The sequence below is a fragment of the Pan troglodytes genome, chromosome 1, assembly GCF_028858775.2.
Source record: "Pan troglodytes isolate AG18354 chromosome 1, NHGRI_mPanTro3-v2.0_pri, whole genome shotgun sequence".
Taxonomy (NCBI): domain Eukaryota; kingdom Metazoa; phylum Chordata; class Mammalia; order Primates; family Hominidae; genus Pan; species Pan troglodytes.
Genome location: NC_072398.2, coordinates 28,974,423 through 28,994,964, shown reverse-complemented (window position 1 = coordinate 28,994,964; position 20,542 = coordinate 28,974,423). Strand labels below are relative to the sequence as shown.

General features: G+C 38.4%; 3 protein-coding genes across 7 annotated transcripts in view; 1 reads left to right on the top strand and 2 right to left on the bottom strand.

The window, feature by feature from the left end:
• Positions 1 to 4,730, top strand: part of IARS2 (isoleucyl-tRNA synthetase 2, mitochondrial) — a 53,648-nt gene extending 48,918 nt beyond the window's left edge. Inside the window, exons 22-23 of the mRNA XM_514209.8 lie at positions 2,211 to 2,355; positions 4,185 to 4,730. Coding sequence (XP_514209.3) covers positions 2,211 to 2,355; positions 4,185 to 4,327 — 288 coding nt within the window. The 3' untranslated portion in view covers positions 4,328 to 4,730. The remainder of the gene's footprint in view (positions 1 to 2,210; positions 2,356 to 4,184) is intronic.
• Positions 614 to 1,125, bottom strand: LOC129136057 (small ribosomal subunit protein uS8-like). Its single transcript, XM_054659118.2, has one exon. The coding sequence runs from the start codon at positions 1,042 to 1,044 to the stop codon at positions 700 to 702; it is 345 nt and encodes a 114-aa protein (XP_054515093.1). The 5' UTR covers positions 1,045 to 1,125; the 3' UTR covers positions 614 to 699.
• A 247-nt stretch (positions 4,731 to 4,977) lies between the features above and the next one.
• RAB3GAP2 (RAB3 GTPase activating non-catalytic protein subunit 2) overlaps positions 4,978 to 20,542 on the bottom strand; it is a 125,446-nt gene continuing 109,881 nt past the window's right edge. For all 5 annotated transcript variants that reach the window (XM_063791755.1, XM_063791761.1, XM_063791771.1 and 2 more), the window contains 8 exons: positions 18,893 to 18,963; positions 16,080 to 16,115; positions 14,493 to 14,567; positions 13,961 to 14,179; positions 10,645 to 10,734; positions 9,861 to 10,082; positions 8,280 to 8,438; positions 4,978 to 8,080 (listed from right to left, as the gene is read on the bottom strand). In XM_063791755.1, the coding sequence (XP_063647825.1) occupies positions 7,925 to 8,080; positions 8,280 to 8,438; positions 9,861 to 10,082; positions 10,645 to 10,734; positions 13,961 to 14,179; positions 14,493 to 14,567; positions 16,080 to 16,115; positions 18,893 to 18,963 (1,028 nt within the window). In that variant the 3' untranslated portion in view covers positions 4,978 to 7,924. The remainder of the gene's footprint in view (positions 8,081 to 8,279; positions 8,439 to 9,860; positions 10,083 to 10,644; positions 10,735 to 13,960; positions 14,180 to 14,492; positions 14,568 to 16,079; positions 16,116 to 18,892; positions 18,964 to 20,542) is intronic.

Genomic DNA, 20,542 nt, shown 5'->3' with positions numbered 1-20,542 from the left:
TTAAATATCTTTTAATAAATTAAGCAAAGTCATGCACATTTAAAAAAAAGTGTCTAAATTTAAAAAAATTAATTTAGAAATTAGGGTTTCCGTCTTCTAATCCTGATATCATCACTGATTCTTTGTTTCCTATTTCACCATATTCTTTTCCATGTCTTGTAAAACATGTTCTGTGCATGTAACACGTACATGTTACTGTGTAGGGATAGGGAAGGAATAGATAAAGTTCTGTTTCAAACAAAAGGCCTCAGGACTATTTAGAAGACAGGGGACATATAAATTGATCGCAATCGTCTTTGAATGTATCAAAAATGGGAGTTTTGTATTAAGGGTCAGGTTTCCTGAGAATTTCATCCATCTGGACCAGATTCAAAACAAACCCAAAAAGAGTTTCCATTTTTATTTTGTGAAATCTGGAGAAAATTCATTTTCTCCAGCAAGTTACCACATATATTTCAAAGCATTTATCCTATTTTTATTTCTAGAAGGGCCATCAGAGTTTTATGCTTGGGATTTTTAGGGGTTGATTGGCCAGATTGGCTTATAGCTTAACATAATGATGTGATTTTTCTCCAGTCTAAATGCTTAAGAAGAGAATTGGCAATGAATATAATTTTTTTTCCACGAGGCATTTTATTTGTAAATATATGTATTACATCCCTAGAAAAAGAATCCCAGGGTTTTCCCTCCTGTGTGTTTTCATCTTGCTTCTTCATGGTCCATGATGCCAGCTGAGGTTGTCAGTACAATGAAACCAAACTGGCGGGATGGAAGCAGATTATTTTGCCATTTTTCTAGATCTTTGCGTTGCACATCAAATCTGGGGCTGATCTCTCCACACTTGTTTAGCCTGCCTGTGAGGTTCACAACAATTTTCCCAGCTCTGTGATCATCAGTGATTTCAAATTTGCCAATGTAACCATGCTTCATCATCACGGTGAGAAACCGGACGATGACTTTGGAGCACGGCCTAATAAGCACCTGGCTTTTGCCTCTCTTTTTGGCATTGTTGATGCTCTTGAGAGCATCAGCCAGGACATTCATGCGCACCACCGTGGCGGTGCAGAAAGACGGTGGAAGAGCTATTTTTTAAAAGTTTTATTGGTGTCAGTTTTCTAAAAGACATCCATCTTATTTTGTATGGTAAGCTCAATTTAAATTTTTAATGATGTAATTAGCATGATTAAGATTTGAGCTTGAAATAGCTAGTAGGTATAATAGATGAGATGTTCCCATTTTAAAATTTAAAACTTGGGAAGCTGTTCATTTTACAAGTGAGGAAGTGAGGACTGCTGAAGCTGTGACCTAGCCAGGGTAACACAGCCTAGTCCTGGCCTTTTTTCCTACATACTGTGTTTCCTTTGACTTCAGTCTTTCTAAGTAATGAACTGAAAAGAAGAACAGCTTGTTTGGATCAATTTTATTGGAAAAAATACTTTGGGATTTTCAAAAACATGAATGTATTTTTCTTAGGAATCATACCAAGTAGCTGTAAGATGGAGTCCTGGTTCTATCCATTACTAATTGCATAAACTTGTTAAAACCAAATTAATCTCTTTGAGTGTCTTATTTCTCATGGGCTTTAATTTTTAAAGGAATGTCTATGTTGGTTAGCTTACAAACTCACTTTGAAGATCAAAATTACAGAGAAAAATGTGCTCATCAGACAAATTCAGTCTACTTCATAAGTGTTCTGCGTATTGTTCAGATTGCCACTATCAGTATACATTACTAAAAGCAGGTACCTGTTGAGATAGTATTTTAGCCCCTCACCCAATGATACATGAAAAAAAAAAAAAAGGCTTTGAGGCTGACAGACCTGGGCTTGACCTGCAGTTCCACCACTTATGGGTTGAGAATCTTGGGCAAGTTAACCTCTCTTTGCTTGTTTCTTCATTTGTAAAGTGAGGATAATAAACACCATATAGGTTTTTTGTGTGTGTATGTATGTGACAATTAGAGATAAGAGACATCTTAGGATCTAGCAAAGTGAAGTGCCTGGCATTCTCAATAAATACTGTTGATGGAAATATTTAGTTAAAACCTTTTATGCTAATTAGGATTGATACATTTAGTGATGTTTGCTCAGGATGCAATGGTATACCAGAAGGTTCCTCTCTAAACGTGAGATTTTATAGTGTTTCTTTTTATAACCTCAGTTTATGGTACAAATTTAACATAAACTGTAACTTTCACATGCTTCCTTCCAGATGCTGCAGTCTGAAGAGACTTCCAGCACCTCTCAGTTGAATGAATTAATGATGGCTTCTGAGTCAACTTTACTGGCTCAGGAACCACGAGAGATGACTGCAGATGTAATCGAGCTTAAAGGGAAATTCCTCATCAACTTAGAAGGTAAGAAGGAGGTGAAAGTAACAAGTAACATCTGGAGAATTGAATAATTATAGGTCATCTCCAACTTTCCAGTGGACTGGGTTTATTCTAAAGGTAGATATATACTTGGAATACATCTTTCTATGGAAATAATACAAACAATTGCCAAGTTTCTAAGCCTGCTCTTAAAACTATCTTACCTGATGATCTTGGGAACTGAGGGCTAGGGACAGAAGAGGGAGAGAGATTTTCTTTCTGTCCTTTGAATAAATAATGGTCACTGTATATGAAGTTTATGTTAGGCTGACTTGCTCCCATTTCTCTTTTGTGTCCCCCTGCTTTGATACTTAGTACCCCAGTACTGGCCCAGTCCTGCCCACTGTTCCCCAGTATTGATTCTAAAATTTCCTATTATGTATACCCCGGATTAAAATATTTAGCCATTCCTGTGAGGGGTTAAGGAGGAAGTTTTATTGAGCTCATTCTAACAATGGTATCTCATAAGCAAGCATTTTGTCGATACTTGTTTTATAGAAGATTTAAAAAGTCAATCTGGTTCATCTTCATTGGTAGCGGTAGAGTTGCATTAATAAAGAAAAATAGGCTGGGCACGGTGGCTCATGCCTGTAATCCCAGCATTTTGGGAGGCCGAGGCGGGCGGATCCTGAGGTCAGGAGATTGAGACCATCCTGGCTAACACGGTGAAACCACGAATCTACTAAAAATACAAAAAAAATTAGCCAGGTGTGGCGGCGTGTGCCTGTAGTCCCATCTGCTGGGGAGGCTGGGGTGGGAAAATGGCGTGAACCCCGGAGGCGGAGCTTGCAGTGAGCTGAGATCACACCACTGCACTCCAGCCTGGGCGACAGAGCAAGACTCCGTCTCAAAAAAAAAAAAAAAAAGCAGGTATCTTGGCAAAGGTTATGCTGCTTGTGTTTTTCATAGCTTTTGGGTACCAGGAGATGGGAAGCTAACTTACAGGCATCAGTTCAAATTTGGGCTTGGCAGCATAGACCGTGTAGTAAAAGTTCTGGCTTAATTTACTTTGTGTAATTTTTTCTTTCAGACGGAATTTCGCTTGTCACCCAGGCTGGAGTGCAATGGCGCAATCTTGGTTTACCGCAACCTCTGCCTCCCAGATTCAAGCAATTCTCCTGCCTCAGCCTCCCAAGTGGCTGGGATTACAGGCGCCTGCCACCACACCCGGCCAATTTTTGTATTTTTAGTAGAGATGGGGTTTCACCATGTTGGCCAGGCTGGTCTTGAACTCCTGACCTCAGGTGATCCACCCGCCTCGGCATCCCAAAATGCTGGGATTACAGGCGTGAGCCACCATGCCCGGCCATGTAATGTTCACATACTCTTTGTACAATGACTAGAAAATAATTTACTTTTATATTTTTATCAATCTGAGGTCTAAGAGTATTAATTGTGGAGATATTTTTGGTTCCTTTTGTCCCACGAGATATTTTGAGTGAGGACACTGTAGTTGTCACTATAATTTGACTTTAAAAAATTCTTAGTCAAGTATGTAGCTGGAGAGGCAGTGTCATTCATCAGAACTATACCCAGATTTAACAGCTAGAAAGTCTGCTCTGCCTGAGTAGATGTAGAACTCGGTGACTTGGGAGATGTCAGTTAATCTCAGAGTCACGGGGTCTCTAATTCCTCAGCTCCCTTCAGTTGTTGAGTTGTATGATCCCATTATCTTGGCTATATATGTAATGGGACAAATGGGGAAGTGTCTGGCAGGACAAAAGACTGAAAAAGAAGCCTCTGCTAAACCAATTAAGAAACAGTGTTACAAGTTGAATGCCTATCAGAAATACTCTTCATGTATTTTTTTATAGGTGGTGATATTCGTGAAGAGTCTTCCTATAAAGTAATTGTCATGCCGACTACGAAAGAAAAATGCCCTCGTTGTTGGAAGTATACAGCGGAGTCTTCAGATACACTGTGTCCTCGATGTGCAGAAGTTGTCAGTGGAAAATAGTATTAACAGCTCACTCGAGCAAGAACCCTCCTGACAGTACTGGCTAGAAGTTTGGATGGATTATTTACAATATAGGAAAGAAAGCCAAGATTTAGGTAATGAGTGGATGAGTAAATGGTGGAGGATGGGAGTCAAAATCAGAATTATAGAAGAAGTATTTCCTGTAACTATAGAAAGAATTATGTATATATACATGCAGAAATATATATGTGTGTGTGTATCTGTGGATGGATATATGTATATCTCTTCCTATATATATCCATAGTGGACTTATTCAGAACATAGATATGTATTCAGCTTGTCTTCAAATACGGCCAAGCAGAAAATGTTTTATATTTTATAAATCTTTTGACTCTGTATTTAAATTCTATGATACTGAAAATAAAGGCATTCTGGAAAAATACTGACTGATTTTGGTGCAGAAGTTTCGAGTATCAAGTAAAAGAAGTATAGTTTTGAAAGGGAATGGCGGAGGCCTGTTTCCCTTAAGAGGTGAAGGGTCATTTCATTCTTCCCATTAGTGAACATCAACCTTTTCAGAATAGCTAGTTTTTGGGGTTGGATTAGAAAGAATATAATCACCAAATTTGTTACTCAAGAAAGGAAGAAATCTCTTAATAGTTATACTTATGAATGTTTAGGAAACAACATGAAAGCTGAAAATTTATTTCACTAATTACATAAGAAGTTCACAACAATGAACAGACAGAAAATAGCAGTATATACAGAATTTCACTACTTACAGTACATTACAACAGAGAAAGCATTTTATAAACAGTTCAGTATTGGATTAAAATCTTTTAAGGATGGCTAATTCTATTCAGCAGGAATCTAACTTCTAGACACCCAGCAAACCCATTCCTATCAGGGTGAGAGAGGGCTTTTGCTGTTGCTATAGTGTACTGTAAAAATATTTGTTCCTTATAAATGAAGTGGACCACAGCAACTTCTAAATGAACATTATATTCAGTGTAAGTCTCATATTATTAAATTTCAGATTTTTGACTTTTTAGATCGCAATTGTTTTTAAAAAGCAATTTAAATGTAACAGTGTTTACTTTGACCATAGATGAAGTTTTATAATAAAACTTTTTTTTCTGTTTGCAAAAGTATGAAGCATTAAGAAGCATGGTGCTATATATCTCTTTATCTACATTTACCCTGGCCCCTCTAGTTCTACATCTAAACAGAACCTGTAATGTAGAAGTTATGATTATTTGAACACTTTTTGTTTTCCTTCAGCATTATACAGTATAATTTAATAAGATACAAATGCATATTTAATGTTTGTTAATGAAGAAAGTTGTGTGAGGGTGGGCATATATCTAGGAAAACACCACTACTGGTTACTGGCTTCTCATCAATAACTACAAAGTACCACATACCTTTGTTTCAGAAACCACCCATTCTACATTAAAATCTAATTCCTTTATCATCTATGGCTCTTTGTTATTATAGAATGTCTGTCTACATAGGTATTTATTTGCCTTTCTTCCTATCAGATTTATTTATTTTAAAAGCCCTTGATAAGTAGTAAAATATTTAACTGCTTTTCTTAACCATACAAGTCAGAATTCGATTTTAAAATTCTATGAAAAATTTTAGGATAACAAATCTAACTAGAGACTTAATGATTGTGTTAGGATTCTGTGAGCCATACTTCAGCTTATTATTGTTCTCAGCAATCCCCAGATTTGATTGATTGTCTGTTCTACCAGAGTAAGCTTAACCAGTTTTATTATCTAAAATGCTTAATAAGTGCCCCCTCCCCGCCAAGTGATGATGGAATTGAGGATTTATTCTTTAAAAATACCTATAACTCCAAGTTTCTTTGACTAGCCTCCTTAAGTTCATACTACTACTTTCAGCGTACTTGGAACAATCACAGGAAGAACTAATCTCTTAGAACACATATAACAAGTGACTGTTAACACAGAGCCAGATATGTTTACAAGAATTCTAGGATGTGTGGCTGGGGCAGCGGAGACCCAAGCAGAGGCTGGGAGGTTGGACTAGCCCTTTCCAGTGCTGCTACTCTGTAAAATGTATGTCTCAATCAGACTCACAGGCCCCCATCCCAAATACTCAAGACATCTTAACCATTTATCTTGTAAGATTTCAAGTTTGATAGTTACTTAACAGTAATTACTAAATTTTAGCCAGTTAAATTCTTGTTTGGATGTGCTCTTTTAGCTCTAAAAACAGATTTGTTTTTCTTTTTATATCCCTGAAGGACATACTCCTCAACTTTGCATGATTACTATAGTTGGCTTCTTAAGGGGAAGTGAAGAAATAAACTTCTGTATCACAATGACTTACTATGAATAATAATTGTGATCCATGACAGATACCCATAATTACACTGTATGGCTACATTCTAAAAATATACCATAATAAATACTTGGTATTTGTAGAGCTCAAAGCACTCTTTTACAGAGTTTTGGTTAGTTTGGTTTTTTCTTTTTTTTTTTTCGAGACAGGGTCTTGCTATATTGCCCAGAATGGCCTCAAACTCCTGGGCTCAAGCGATCCTCCTCCAGCCTCCCGAGTAGCTATAGTTTGGTTTTAATCAGTAAATATTTATTTAGCACTTGGACTGCTCTAGGCACTATAGGGTACAAAATTAGTTGTATTTTATCCTCTCATCCCAGCTGTGAGGTAGGTTTGCTAAAGCTGTAATACCACTAAGCAGTTTTTTCAATACTGTTCCCAAGGACAGATAATATTAGCAAATCCCAGAAGCATTTCTAAACACTTGTAGGAAAAATAAAGTCGGACTTAAAATTTTTAGTATCTTTGCCTTTTTTTTTTTTTTTTTACATAAGTTTTACAAGATAATACATTTTTACAGTGACCTGATGTGGATACAACTTTGCAACTTGGCAAAAAGCAAATCTTAACTTATATTATAATTAATTTGCTGCATTTTACACATCTCTGATTCTCAATTTTGGCAAGTACAACAGGTTAAGGGTTCTATTTAGTGTCCCCTTCTGATGAATATGATGATCTTGAACCCATTCTTCCTCCTCAAGCACGGTCATCCTCCTCTGATGGCAACAGCAGAACCTCTGGGAAAGGAACCTTTCGGTATCCAGAACTCCCAGGTGGCAGCCCAGTGTGGGATTTGGAGCATGACAACAAAGGCATTTTCTCAACATTTACTAAAGGAGAGTGGGGTGTTCTATACGCTACTGATGGAGACTGTACATGAACACATTTAAATTGAATTACAACAACATTTTAGATAGGAAATATAGAATCTTATAAGAACATAATCTAAATTATAACCAATTTTAAATAGCAAAGTTTAACAATAAAGCTACTTAAGTGTTTGAATTAGAAATAAACAGTAAAACATCTGTATTAATTATAACAGAGTTGACATTTGTTTATATTTTATCTTCAGTATTAACCAAAGGAGTGGAATTTAGCCAGGGTTGCACTTTTTAAAAGTTGTATATACGTTTATTTATTTTACAAAAGGAAAAAAAAAGGCATACTTTTCCCATAAAATTCCAGGTCTTACTATGTAAAATAACCATGCACTACTTCATGTTATAATCATAATTTTAGACTATTTCCAGTAGGTAAGTGTCATAAAGAAGGAAGAGATATGGCTTCCACAGCTTCAATGAGGTGTAAGGCTAGACCATATTGCCCATGTTTTTCTGGTAAAAGCTCAATTACTTTATTTACTAGTTTAGCTGTTGTTGCAATTGGCACTTCAGTGTTTTGAAGGTCCTGGGGGTCCTGCAAATGGGACACAAAAATAACCTATTATAGACAACTAAACAATAATTGTTATTGACTTAAGAGTTATTACATAAAAATGCTTTTCTTTGTAACTAGGTGAATTAAACTTGTCAAATTTTCTTCATAACTGTTATTAACCAGGCACTCAAGAAAACATCCAATGACCTTTTGCCTGATCTCGTTCTATTGTACTGACCATTGCTTTCAGCCAAGTACACAGTGTGGGTGGAAGTCTGGCAAGCAGCTCCATTCCTTCTTTTGTCTGGGTGTGGAGAAGCGCATGAGCCAGCCTTTGCCCCGTGAGCACCAGCAGCTGAGAGGCAAGGACCTCTTTGTCATGAACCTGTAGAATGGCCTGAAGATAGGAACATGGAGAAATAATACAGTCAGAGTGAGCAGATTTGTTTATTCTATAGGAAAGGGGTTGCCAGTGAAGAGATTCTAGTTGATTTTTGAACTGTGGCCATTTATCTTTTGATTGTATACAATCAAAGATAAATCCAAATCAAACTTAGCATTTAAACCCAAATTTCTGTTCCTTGGTTAATTTTTTTTTCTCTCATCACCTAATCTTTCAATTCAATGTGGCTACTCAGTGTGCTGTTTTCAAACTTTTGGCAAATAAAAGGAGTTTCATGTCATGTCTATTTGAAACCCTCTAATGGCTTTTTTTTGTTGTTTTTTGAGATGGAGTCTCACTCTGCCACCCAAGCTGGAGTGCAGTGGTGCAATCTCAGCTTACTGCAGCCTCCACCTCCTGGGTTCAAGCGATTCTCCTGCTTCAGCCTCTCAAGTAGCTGAGACTACAGGCACATGCCACCACGCCCAGCTAATTTTTTGTATTTTCAGTAGAGACAGGGTTTCACCATGTTGCCCAGGCTGGTCTTGAACTCCTGACCTCAAGTGATCCACCCACCTTGGCCTCCCAAAGTGCTAGGATTACAGGCGTGAGCCACCACGCCCAGCCCCTCTAATGGCTTCTGAATACACTTAGAATAACCATGGGCTCCGAGACCTAGGATAGGGCCATGGCCCAGGCCAGCCTCCCTGCCTCATGCCATACTTCTTTATTCCTTGCTTACTATGTTTGGTCAGCCATACCGGCCTTTCTAGTCCTGGACCTAGTCATTCTAGTCCCCACCTCAGGGCCTTTGTAATTCTTGTCTCAAGCACTGTTCCCCCAGTTTCTGAGTAGCTGGCTGCTGCTTCTCCTTGGGGGCTCGGTTCAAATGTCACCTTCTCTGACCACTCTACTGTAGTGGCTCCTGTTTATTCATATGATCCTGTTTCTTTTTTTTTTTCAATTTAAAAATAAATATTTTTTTCCTTTTTAGAGACAGGGTCTCGCTATATTGCCCAGATTGGTCTCGAGCTTCTGGGCTCAAGTGATCTGCCGCCTGAGCCTTCCAAAGTGCTGGGATTACACGTGTGAGCCACGACACCCGGCCCTCTTTATTTTCTTCATAGCACCTATCATTTAATGCAAAATTTAGCATGCTTTTCTGCTCCTACCAGCAGACTATCAAGTCCATGATGAAGGAACCTTGTCTGTTTTGTTTACTGCTATATCCCTGTGCGTAGGGCAGGCCTGGCACACTGTAGGAATTATTTGATTATAATTTTATGTTTTAAAAAATATTCTATTGTTCTATTTTTATACCTAGATGTTCTAACAAAAGGAAGAGCAAAAGGCTTCATTGGAAACTTAACTGATTCTTTATTCCAACTATCAATTTTATAACTTGAGCCCAATTAACATTCAAAGGGTCATGATTACCTCTTCTCCTAAGTGGTCAACTCCATAGTTGTATAGTTCCCCCACATAATGCCTTCTAACAACATCTTCACTAACTTGAAGGTGATGGGCTAAATCCACAGCTAGAGCTGGCCAATCTTGGTCTTTCCCAAAAGGAGTGGGTGTGGCCTCTTCTGTGGGATCTTTGACCTTTGTGGCTGAATGTTGGGCCTGGACAGCTGCACTGACAACTTTCAATAAGAACTTGAAAATGGAGAAAGAGATAGAGCAATGCATTGTTACTGTTTCATTTTAAAATACCTAAACCAAAGTATTGTTAGCTTTTCTGTCACTTATAGTGGCTTTTCCATTAAATTGTTTAGTTATCAAAAAAGGAACACATCATTTAAACAACTAGCTCTCAAGAATACTTTGAAATTGGTCTTTTTAAAATATTATTATTATTTTTTATTATTATACTTTAAGTTCTAGGGTACATGTGCACAACGTGTAGGTTTGTTACATATGTATACATGTGCCATGTTGGTGTGCTGCACCCATTAAGTCATCATTTACATTACGTATATCTCCTAATGCTATCCCTCCCCCTTCCCCCCACCCCACGACAGGCCCTGGTGTGTGATGTTCCCCACCCTGTGTCCAAGTGTTCTCATTGTTCAACTCCCACCTATGAGTGAGAACATGTGCTGTTTGGTTTTCTGTCCTTGCGATAGAAAGTGGTCATTCTTTTCAAAAGCCAGCTAGATTTTTCCCTTATGTTTTTTTTTCCAAGAAACAAAAACAAAATCCAATAGCTATAATTTACCTGTTGTCGTACAGAAATAAAATTTGGATCCATTTCCCCACTAGGTAATAACTGAATTGAAGTTAGGTCTTTGAAAAATGCATTTTTTCCCTAAAAAGAAAGAGAGCAAGAAAACTGATGAGTGTGGATTATTAAGGGGGGAGAGGGAGAAAGATTTGTTTAAAACTTAATAATAACTTATGGTTGATTTTTATTTCTCCTTGAACAGTAAGATTTTAGAATTCTTTAATTTTTATAACAATTATCTAGTATATAGTAGACAGCCTTTAAGATGAACCCCAGTGATCCCCTCCTCCTGGTATTCGTGTTTCCTATAGTCTCCTCTCCTTGCATGGAGGCTGATGACTTGCTTCTAGCAACAGAAGCAAGTAGAGGTGATACATGTTACTTCCAAGACCACGTTCCAAAAGACTGCTTCTTCTGCCTTGAGGCACTCATATTCACTCTCACTTGTTCTGCAGGAAGCCAGGTTCCGTGTTGTGAGCTGCTGTATGGAGAGGCACATGTGGCATAACTGAATCTTGCCAACAATTGTGCTTAGAAGTGAATCACCCTGTCCCCATCCCAGTTGAGCTTTCAGATGCAGCACCTTAACTACAGCCTCATGAGAGACTAAGCCAGAGGCACCTAGATAAGGAGAACACAGATTACTGACCCACAACAACTGTGAGATAATAAATATTTGTTATTTTCAGCCAAGTTTTGGGATGATTTACTCCGCAGTAATAGCTAAGTAATACATATATGTACCCTGAATCCTTTTTTTTTTTTTTTTTTGAGACAGAGTCTCACTCTGTTGCCTAGGCTGGAGTACAGTGGCGTGATCTCAGCTCACTGCAGCCTCCACCTTCCTGGTTCAAGCGATTCTCCCACCTCAGCCTCCCAAGTAGCTGGGACTACAGGTGTGTACTATCACGCCAAGGCTAATTTTTTTGTATTTTTAGTAGAGACGGGGTTTTCACCATATTGGCCAGACAGGTCTCAAACTCCTGACCTCAGGTGATCTGCCCGCCTCAGCCTCCCAAAGTGCTGGGATTACAGGCATGAGCCACCGCGCCCAGCCTCTGAATCCTTTTAAAAACACTTGTTGAATTGTTTAAAAACACCTTATTTAAAAGAACAGATGTGTGTCTAAAGAGTAAAAACAGAATATCAGGAAACAGGATTTTAGAAGTTCCTTGGAAGGAAATGTAATACAGAGCAAAGAACATTGGCCTTTAAGTTGAAAGACCTGGGTCTAGTCCGAGGCTCACCACTTCCATCCAGGTTGCCTTGGGTAAATGACCCACAATCTTGGGTTACCGTTTCTTCTTCTGCAAGCAGGTCATCCTAGGTATCTTCCAATGTGCCTTCCATACCTAATCATCTGTGATTCTAGGTCATCTGTTGTGACTGCCAAGCAGATTAAAGCTACTCATCCTTTAGTGATAAGAAAAACCGGACTTCCAGGGCAACCCATGACATTTTGGACATCACTGAGAGAAGTATTTAAAGATTTAGCATACACTCACAATCTGTTACTCGATAGTTCCCACCTGGTGGTCCTAGCTATAGCATCTATAATAGCACCACTTATTATTTACTACATTCCAGATGCTGCTAAGTACTTCATGTTGAATACAAGGAACCCTTACAACAACCATGAGGCTGGCGCTAGAGTCACTGCTACTTTCTGAATGAGAAAACTGAGAGTAAGAAAATCTAAATAATTCTAGTTAGCAAATGGTAGCACCGGGATTGTTTTCACTAGCCACTCAACCATACTAGCTCTCTGCAGATGAGTGTCACCCAGCTGTCTCAGGTAGTCTTGGCATGACATGGGTTGAAACTAAACATTATTGTGCTAATCCAATTCTGGATGTGTTCTGGTTTCACAGAGGCCTTTTCTGATGGGAATACTGAGCTGGGCACTTTATTTTGGTATTTCTTTCTCTTTTTAACTTTTAAGTACTCTTATCGCTTATATTCTCAAAGATATACTAACTCATTCAAAATCTATACTTTTTTTTTTTTTTGAGACAGAGTCTCACTCTGTGGCCCAGGCTGAAGTGCAGTGGTGTGATCTTGGCTCACTGCAACCTCTGCCTCCCAGGTTCAAGCGATTATCCTGCCTCAGCCTCCCAAGTAGCTGGAACTACAGGCACACACCACCATGCCTGGCTAGTTTTTGTGTTTTTACTAGTGACAGGGTTTCACCATGTTGGCCAGGCTGGTCTCAAACTCCTGACCTCAAGTGATCTGCCCACCTTGGCTTCCCAAAGTGCTGGGATTACAGGTGTGAGCCACCACGACTGTCCAGGAGTCTCTCATTTAAGGGTGAAATAATAAACCCACTTTCCCACAAGCCTAAGCTGTGTTCTCTAACCCAGCTTCTATCAGTAAAAAGCTAAGTAATAATGTTGACGTTTTTATCTCCAACAGTTTGTCCTGTCTCTCAAAATTTGACACCTGCGTGGGGAAGGAAAGGATTTTACTATCCACTGCAGCTAGACTGTGAAGGTTACAATAGAATATGTAAAAACATATTCTACTCACAATTTTGGACTTGATCCTGCAGAGGAGCCAAAAAAAATCTTAGGTATAGAACTAATACAATTAAACCTGTCTCTTAGGAAGACAGCTCTTGCAGCATGGGACTGGAGAGAGAGAAACTGGAGGCAGGGTGATTAAGAAAGGGCTGTTGTAATAGCCGAGGGAAAGATGATTATGCCTGAACTAGGGTTATAGTCATGGAGAGAAATGGACAGGCATGATCTATGGCAGAATTTACAAGAATGAATTTACAATGAAGAAAATTGGCTTGAAGTAAGGAATTGGTGAGATAACTTCAAAGTTTCTAGTTTTTGCCAGGGCAAAAATGATGACATCGTTAATAAAATAACCAAGTCAGGGAATTCAGAAGGAACAGCAAATTTAGGTTAGGGGCAGGATGTGGGTATTGGTTTGCAGATATATTTTAGATATGAGGTGTCTGAAGTCCTATAAGACACTCAAAGAGAGAAGTTCAATAGAAATGAATGCCTCAAACTCTAGGGATTGGTCAGGCCTAGAGATATATAAGAGGGAGAAAATGAGTCTGTCCAGGAATAATATGGAGAATGAGAAGATCAGACAGCTGAGAGGGCAAAACTCCAAGGGGAGCAGTACAGAAGGTAAATAAAAAGAACGGAATCAAGCAGGGAATGAGGGAGTTGGAACCTCACACCAAATTATACCAGTCACAAAAGTACTGGACAGCTTCTATTAAATATGAAAATCCATGTGTCTGCTAAGCCTGCAACTCCAAAATAGCTCTGAAATCCTGTGAGGTACTTACCTTACTGTCAAAAAGTGAAAGTGGCTTCACGGTCTTCAGAGAAAACCTCATGACTGCATACAAGATGGAGCACAGGATGGAGTGGTGCTCCACCAGCGGGTAGTGGATGTGCTTCTGTTCCAGGGCCAGTTCCACTATGGAGATTGGTCCTTCCACGGAGAGCCACGCATCCTCAGTATCCAGCACAGGCACCTGTATTTCATCCCTGCTAACATCTGCCTAAGGGTTTTGAGAATGGAGGACTGTGTTCAGTAATGGAAAAATAATAGCTTACAAATATCCCAATGAGTTTATTAGCAGCAGAGTGCAAATTCATATTGCACACTGTCCCAAATTGTAATAAAAAAACACAAAGTCTAATTTCAATAAGAATTTAATAAGAAAACATCACTACCTGCTGGGCTCAAGTCAAAATTTAGAAATGAATGAATGAAAAACAACCTCATTAAAATAGTCGTTTATTAAATGCAATGGTTTGCAGAATATGTAATATCTTAGGAGCAGTTCAGAATGAAAAATACACCTGTTTTACCTCCATTAAGATCTGAAGAAGATCCAAACAGGAGCCGAGGAAAGATGTCATTGCTGTGTCACTCATTCCCACATCCTGTTTTTTAAAAAGGAACGTAATTAGGCCCTGCAGGAAAACTGCTATAGTTACTATCAGCCAAACAAGAACCAGGATACAATACACTGGTTCAGCTGACTTTCCACACTGAATAGACAGGCAAGAATTTGAAAGTCAAGGCATTAGCATATTTAAGTTCCTTCTTTTAGATTTACTGTCAACCAATTTTAAAGTCAAGCTTTACAAAGTGGTATAAATATTGACTTTTAAAAAGTAGTGTTCTTTGTGTATTGTAAAGAAACAGCCTCATTAGTTACTATAGATGGTGGCACTTCTGAGCTCACTGTTCAGCTTGCTAAGGCATCTGGTAGCCAAATAATCGTGGTAGATGGAAGATACACACATGAGAATCTAACCTGAAAAGCTCCAAGAAAACAGCCTGGTCTGCTTACAGAGCGTCTTTTAGAGACTGAACCCGACCCTCTGAGCAAAACTAGAATCCTCAAGCTTGAGAACTAAATACCAGATTGATGCTGTGAGCAAGAGACGATTCTCAATGACTCCTTTAAAGGGCTTGTCCAAGGGACCACTGCATTTGTGTATAATCTTTTTTTTTTTTTTTTTGAGACAGAGTTTCATTCTTGTTGCCCAGGCTGGAGTACAGTGGCACGATCTCGGCTCACTGCAACCTCCACCTCCCAGGTTCAAGCGATTATCCTGCCTCAGCCTCCTGAGTAGCTGGGATTACAGGCGCCCACCACCATGCCTGGCTAGTTTTTCTATTTTTAGTAGAGATGGGGTTTCACCTTATTGGTCAGGCTGGTCTCAAACTCCTGACCTCAGGTGATCCACCGGCCTCGCCTTTCCAAAGTGCTAGGATTACAGGCGTGAGCCACCGCGCCCTGCCATATAATCTTTTTAAAACCAACAATCTATAATTTCCTCACATCCCCAAAGCAAATAATTCAGTGTTTGTGGGTACATGCACACACACATGCATGCACACACACGTACACACTCTAGTCATACAACCATTCTCAAGAACACATCAGAAAAAGTCTTCAACAATGGAAGCTAGTACTATTAATTTCTTGGGTCAAATACAAGTCCCATATCCATGGATTAGAATATTAGTTAAGACTAATGTTGTATTTGTATACTTATGTTATTATATATATCATATATATAGGTAGATCAAATTAACTACTTCATTTGAACCTGCTTCAATTTGATGTTGGATGCTTCTATTATAAATGTCTAATCGGAATATGCAGCAATGGTAGCATGTTAACCTGTTCACAGTTCAAAGCTGAACAACATCTTATAAAAACCTAGTTTAATATGCTATCTAACTATCTGGAAAAGTAAATTAAAATTGGCCATAGTTCATGACCAGTTTCCTTAATGCAGTATTCTCTTTTCATTTTTCTTATCTCCTTCTGATACGTCATCACAATGATAAAAGGCAAAGTTCACCTATACAGTTAATAAAGTACTACATAAAAGTGTGGAATTAACAACCATAATTCTAGCTATGGGAGATTCACTTACCCTTCGGCATAACCTATCCTTTGGTGATTTTCCAACCTAAAATAAAAAGATAAAATGTTGTAACATTTAATAATTTAAATAAAAAGACATTACTATGGCACAAATAATAAAAAGTAACCGAATTTAAAAACCGTAAATGGAGCTATAAATAAATGTGACAGCCTCATTAATTAGCTGTTGGCTCTACCAACAGTAGATGCAACTAAATTGGTGGTGAAACTTAATCTCACACTGGGTTCAAGAATAATCCTTTTCAAATATAAATTACATATTTCTGAACTATTAAATAAGTAAAAACTCTAAAAATCTGGCCCTCACTTTGTACAGTCAAATAACTGTGTTGCCTAAAAACCCAGAGCCTGGGCCAGGTGTGGTAGTTCATGCCTGTAATCCTAGCACTTGGGAGGCCAAGGTGGGCCAACCACTTGAGGTCAGGAGTTTTGAGACCAGCCTCGCCAACATGGTGAAACCCCATCTCTACTAAAAATACCAAAATTAGCTGGGCATGGTGGCATGCACCTGTAGTCCTAGTTACTCGGGAGGCTGAGGCAGGGGAATCACTTGAACTCAGGAGGTGGAGGTTGCGGTGAGCCAAGATTGTGCCACTGCACTCCAGCCCGGGCAACAGAGTGAGACCCATCCCACTCCTACCAAAGAAAAACTAAAAAAAAAACCCAGAGCCTAATTCAGGGCTACTAATCAAGAATACCTAAGAATTCAGCATGTTGATAAAGACACAATTGTTTGAAATAGAAAGAAAGGAAAACCACTCTAAAGCACATGGGAGTTATATTCCTAGCCCAGAAAAATTTCCTTACGCAATAAGTACTTATTAAGATTCTACTGTATATGTCTACAGTGTAATAAGTGGGAGGTAAAAGTTCTGCCCTCAGAAATACTACTTGATAAGAGAGGAAACTCACAGGAGACACTGGAGAAAAATGTCACCTCACTACCACTTGCTGGGATTACTGCAACAGCCTTGGAACAACCAAGATCAGCTGACCCCAGTCCCAAGATATTTTGTCTGTTGCCAGAATCATCTTTTTAAACACAAATTTGAATATATAATTCCTCTGCTTAAAACTGCCCCAGTGTCTTCAATATAAAATAATAGCTACCATTTACTGAGCCCTTACCACATGTGCCAGACCCTGTGCTAAGCTTACACATACTACTAGAAAATCCAAATTCACAGCCTGCACAGGAATGTCTTCATCTTAGCTTTTCTTTTCTTCTAATATAGCCTATGTTCCAGCCAGCCTAAGCTACTTCTAGTTCTCTGAATCCAACAAGTTGCCTCATATCTCCAGGACTGCTGGGATACACTTTCCTCTCACCTACTTTTTACTCGTATATATATAGGCATCCACCAAAATTTAAGTCAGAAGCCTTCCCCTTGTTTTGTTATTTATTTCCTCCTCTTCTGAGCTCCAAACACTCCCTATTGTCTGTTTACCTGGTGTTCAAACTGGTGAGGGCCAGGACCATAACTTCCATTGGTTCAACCACAGAACCTAGCATAGTCTTGGCACATGAGAGATAACACATTATAATAAAGACTTATCCAATCACAAATTTCCTACTTCCTGGTTTAGGACTGTTTTCGCCCCAAAGTAGTGAAGATCAAAAGTGATTGTGGATGTGAGAATGCTGTGAAACTACAAATTGTAACACACATAAATTACATTTTACTGTTATTCTCTCGAAAGACAAGGGGGTAAGAGGTGAAGTTGAATAGGAGAACATCATAAAGGCCAAAAGATGCAAGTTCCAAGAAAGAAGCTATTCAGTCAAGGAAGATGAGCACAGAGGAAAGAATGGTTAGATTTAACTAGAAAAATGTTATCAATAACATCAAACAGAGTAATTTCAAGGGGAGCAGTGGCCTAAAGTTGGGTCTTGGCTGTGGTGCTATTCATGATGCAGGAATGACTGTGACTATACATTTAAAAGAATATGTTATCTTTACAGTGGTAATTCTCTTAGCATCCACTCATCTGATGCTACACTAATCTACATTGTTGAGTGGCCTGTAAAACACACTAACTAGTGCCCCTGGCCACTCAGCTGGAGGCTAGGCTGGTACTGTCGGCATGCTAGCAGCTTCTGCTCCCACCAGTTGAGTTCTATGCTTATATGTTATGCTTGTTCCCAAAGCTACTCATGCTGGTTGTAGATGTCACTGTAATTATGTAACTTAATTCCATAACTGATGAAATATGAATGAGAAAAAAGGGGGAGTTATTCACATGAATGCTATGTTGAATGCTTTGCAAAGATTTATGGAGGAGAATAACTCCTAGGTCTTCTGGATTAGATACAGAGGTAACAACTATAAAAATTATAGAAATCTAAAGGTTTTGGACTCAGATTACATAACAACTTTAAAAAAATAAGATCTAGCCATGATAGGCAATACATTATGGGTGAGGTTTACACAAGAAAACCAAAGGAGAATGCAATCAACTCCATTCAAAGAAAATATCTTGGCCTTACATCAAAGATTGGTAAGTGTAAATTTGTACACTTTAATTTAAAATAAAATGCAAATCCTTGCTTGAATCAACTACCAGTCCTAATCTCTTTAGTTAAGAGGCTTTTATAATGTATTAGTCTCTTTATGAGGATTTAGAGTCCTTCTTTATGTCATTAAAATGCCAGTACTGGGCATTACATTTAACCGAGTATGAGTAAAATCTAATTATCAAATTAAAAAATAGTCTAACAAAGCCTAATGTGAACAATCTTTCTAATATTAGTCAATTAAGAGAACCAAATAAATAAGAAGTCAATACATGAAACTACCTTACCTTATCCATCAAGTATGTAGCAGCAGAAAATCTTTTAACTAAGAACGTATTCCACATCATCAGTGCAATGCCTAGATAGCAAGTAAAAGTAGTAAATAGAATGCTTATATAGTCTCACTTTTATTACATATAAATTACTGTCTTTCTTAAGCTTATTAAACTATATAGTCTATTTTGATTTCATTTTTTATATCTTATGTAATATTTATAAAGTTCATGAAATCTTTAATTTCATTTAAAATCTGATTTAATAAAAATCAGAACTAGGCTGTATAAGAGTATGTCTAAATTGCCACTAAGCATGAAGAAAAGAGTCACATCATTAGTTATGAGAGAAATACAATGTCACAGTGAGACAGCATTACATAACCACCAAAAAGGCTAAGAACAATTTTTAAATCATAATACCAAGTATTAGTGAGGATATGGAACAAATGGAACACTCATGCATTACTGGTGGTATAATAATTTGGTAAAACCACAGGGAAAACTGCTGGGTGGTAGCTACTGAAGCTAAACATGTGTCTGCTCTATCACCCGACAATTCTGCTGGGTATATACACTAGAGAAATGAATACAGAACATATGTATGAGATTGTTGGGAACAGTTTTATTCCCAACAGCCAAACACTAGAAACAATCCCAATGTCTGCCAATTGATTTTTTTCACATATAACTACAAACTAAAGTATGTAGTTATATAAAAAAGTATTAAAAACAAAATATATAAAAAACAAACAAACAAACAAACAAACCAGGCTGGGCAACATGGCCAGAACCCATCCCTATGAAAAAAATGTTTAAAAAATTAGGCATGGTGGCACATGGCTATAGTCGCACTCGGAGGCTGAGGTGATAGCATAGCTTGAGCTCAGGAGTTCAAGATTATTGTGAGCTATGTGTGCCACTATACTCCAACTGGGGTAACAAAGCAAGACCCTGTCACTACTCATTGAGCTGTGGCATTAACATTAAATTTCTGAAACAGTTGTCAATTAGGCAATGTAAACATGGCATTTCACATGCTATTATTACTACCCTTGTCGCTGAGTCTGTCTATGAGTAAGGCCCCTCACAGGTTATGAGAAGCCAGGAACCCTACTCGATGGGTAAAGGTACAAATAGGTAAAGGCCTGACTTGAAGAAATACTAGTCTGAAGTCAGTTAGTAACTTAATTTTTTTTTTTTTTTTTTTGAGACGGAGTCTCACTCTCTCTCCCAGGCTGGAGTGCAGTGGAGCGATCTCTGCTCACTGCAAGCTCCGCCTCCCGGGTTCAGGCCATTCTCCCGCCTCAGCCTCCCGAGTAGCTGGGACTACAGGCACCTGCCACCACGCCCGGCTAATTTTTTATATTTTTAGTAGAGACAGGGTTTCACCATGTTAGCCAGGATGGTCTCGATCTCCTGACCTCGTGATCTGCCCACCTCGGCCTCCCAAAGTGTTGGGATTACAGGCGTGAGCCACTGCGCCCGGCAGTAACTTAATTTTATCAATAAAGATAGAATAATCTAAACATGATATTTTCTAAATCAGTCAAGGTAAATATATAAATGCATGTATATATATATTTTGGATGAAGGTAGGATCTAAGAGATGAATAAGTAATTTTCAAGTTCTCTTCAAGTAAAATGGGATATTTTACAATTTCT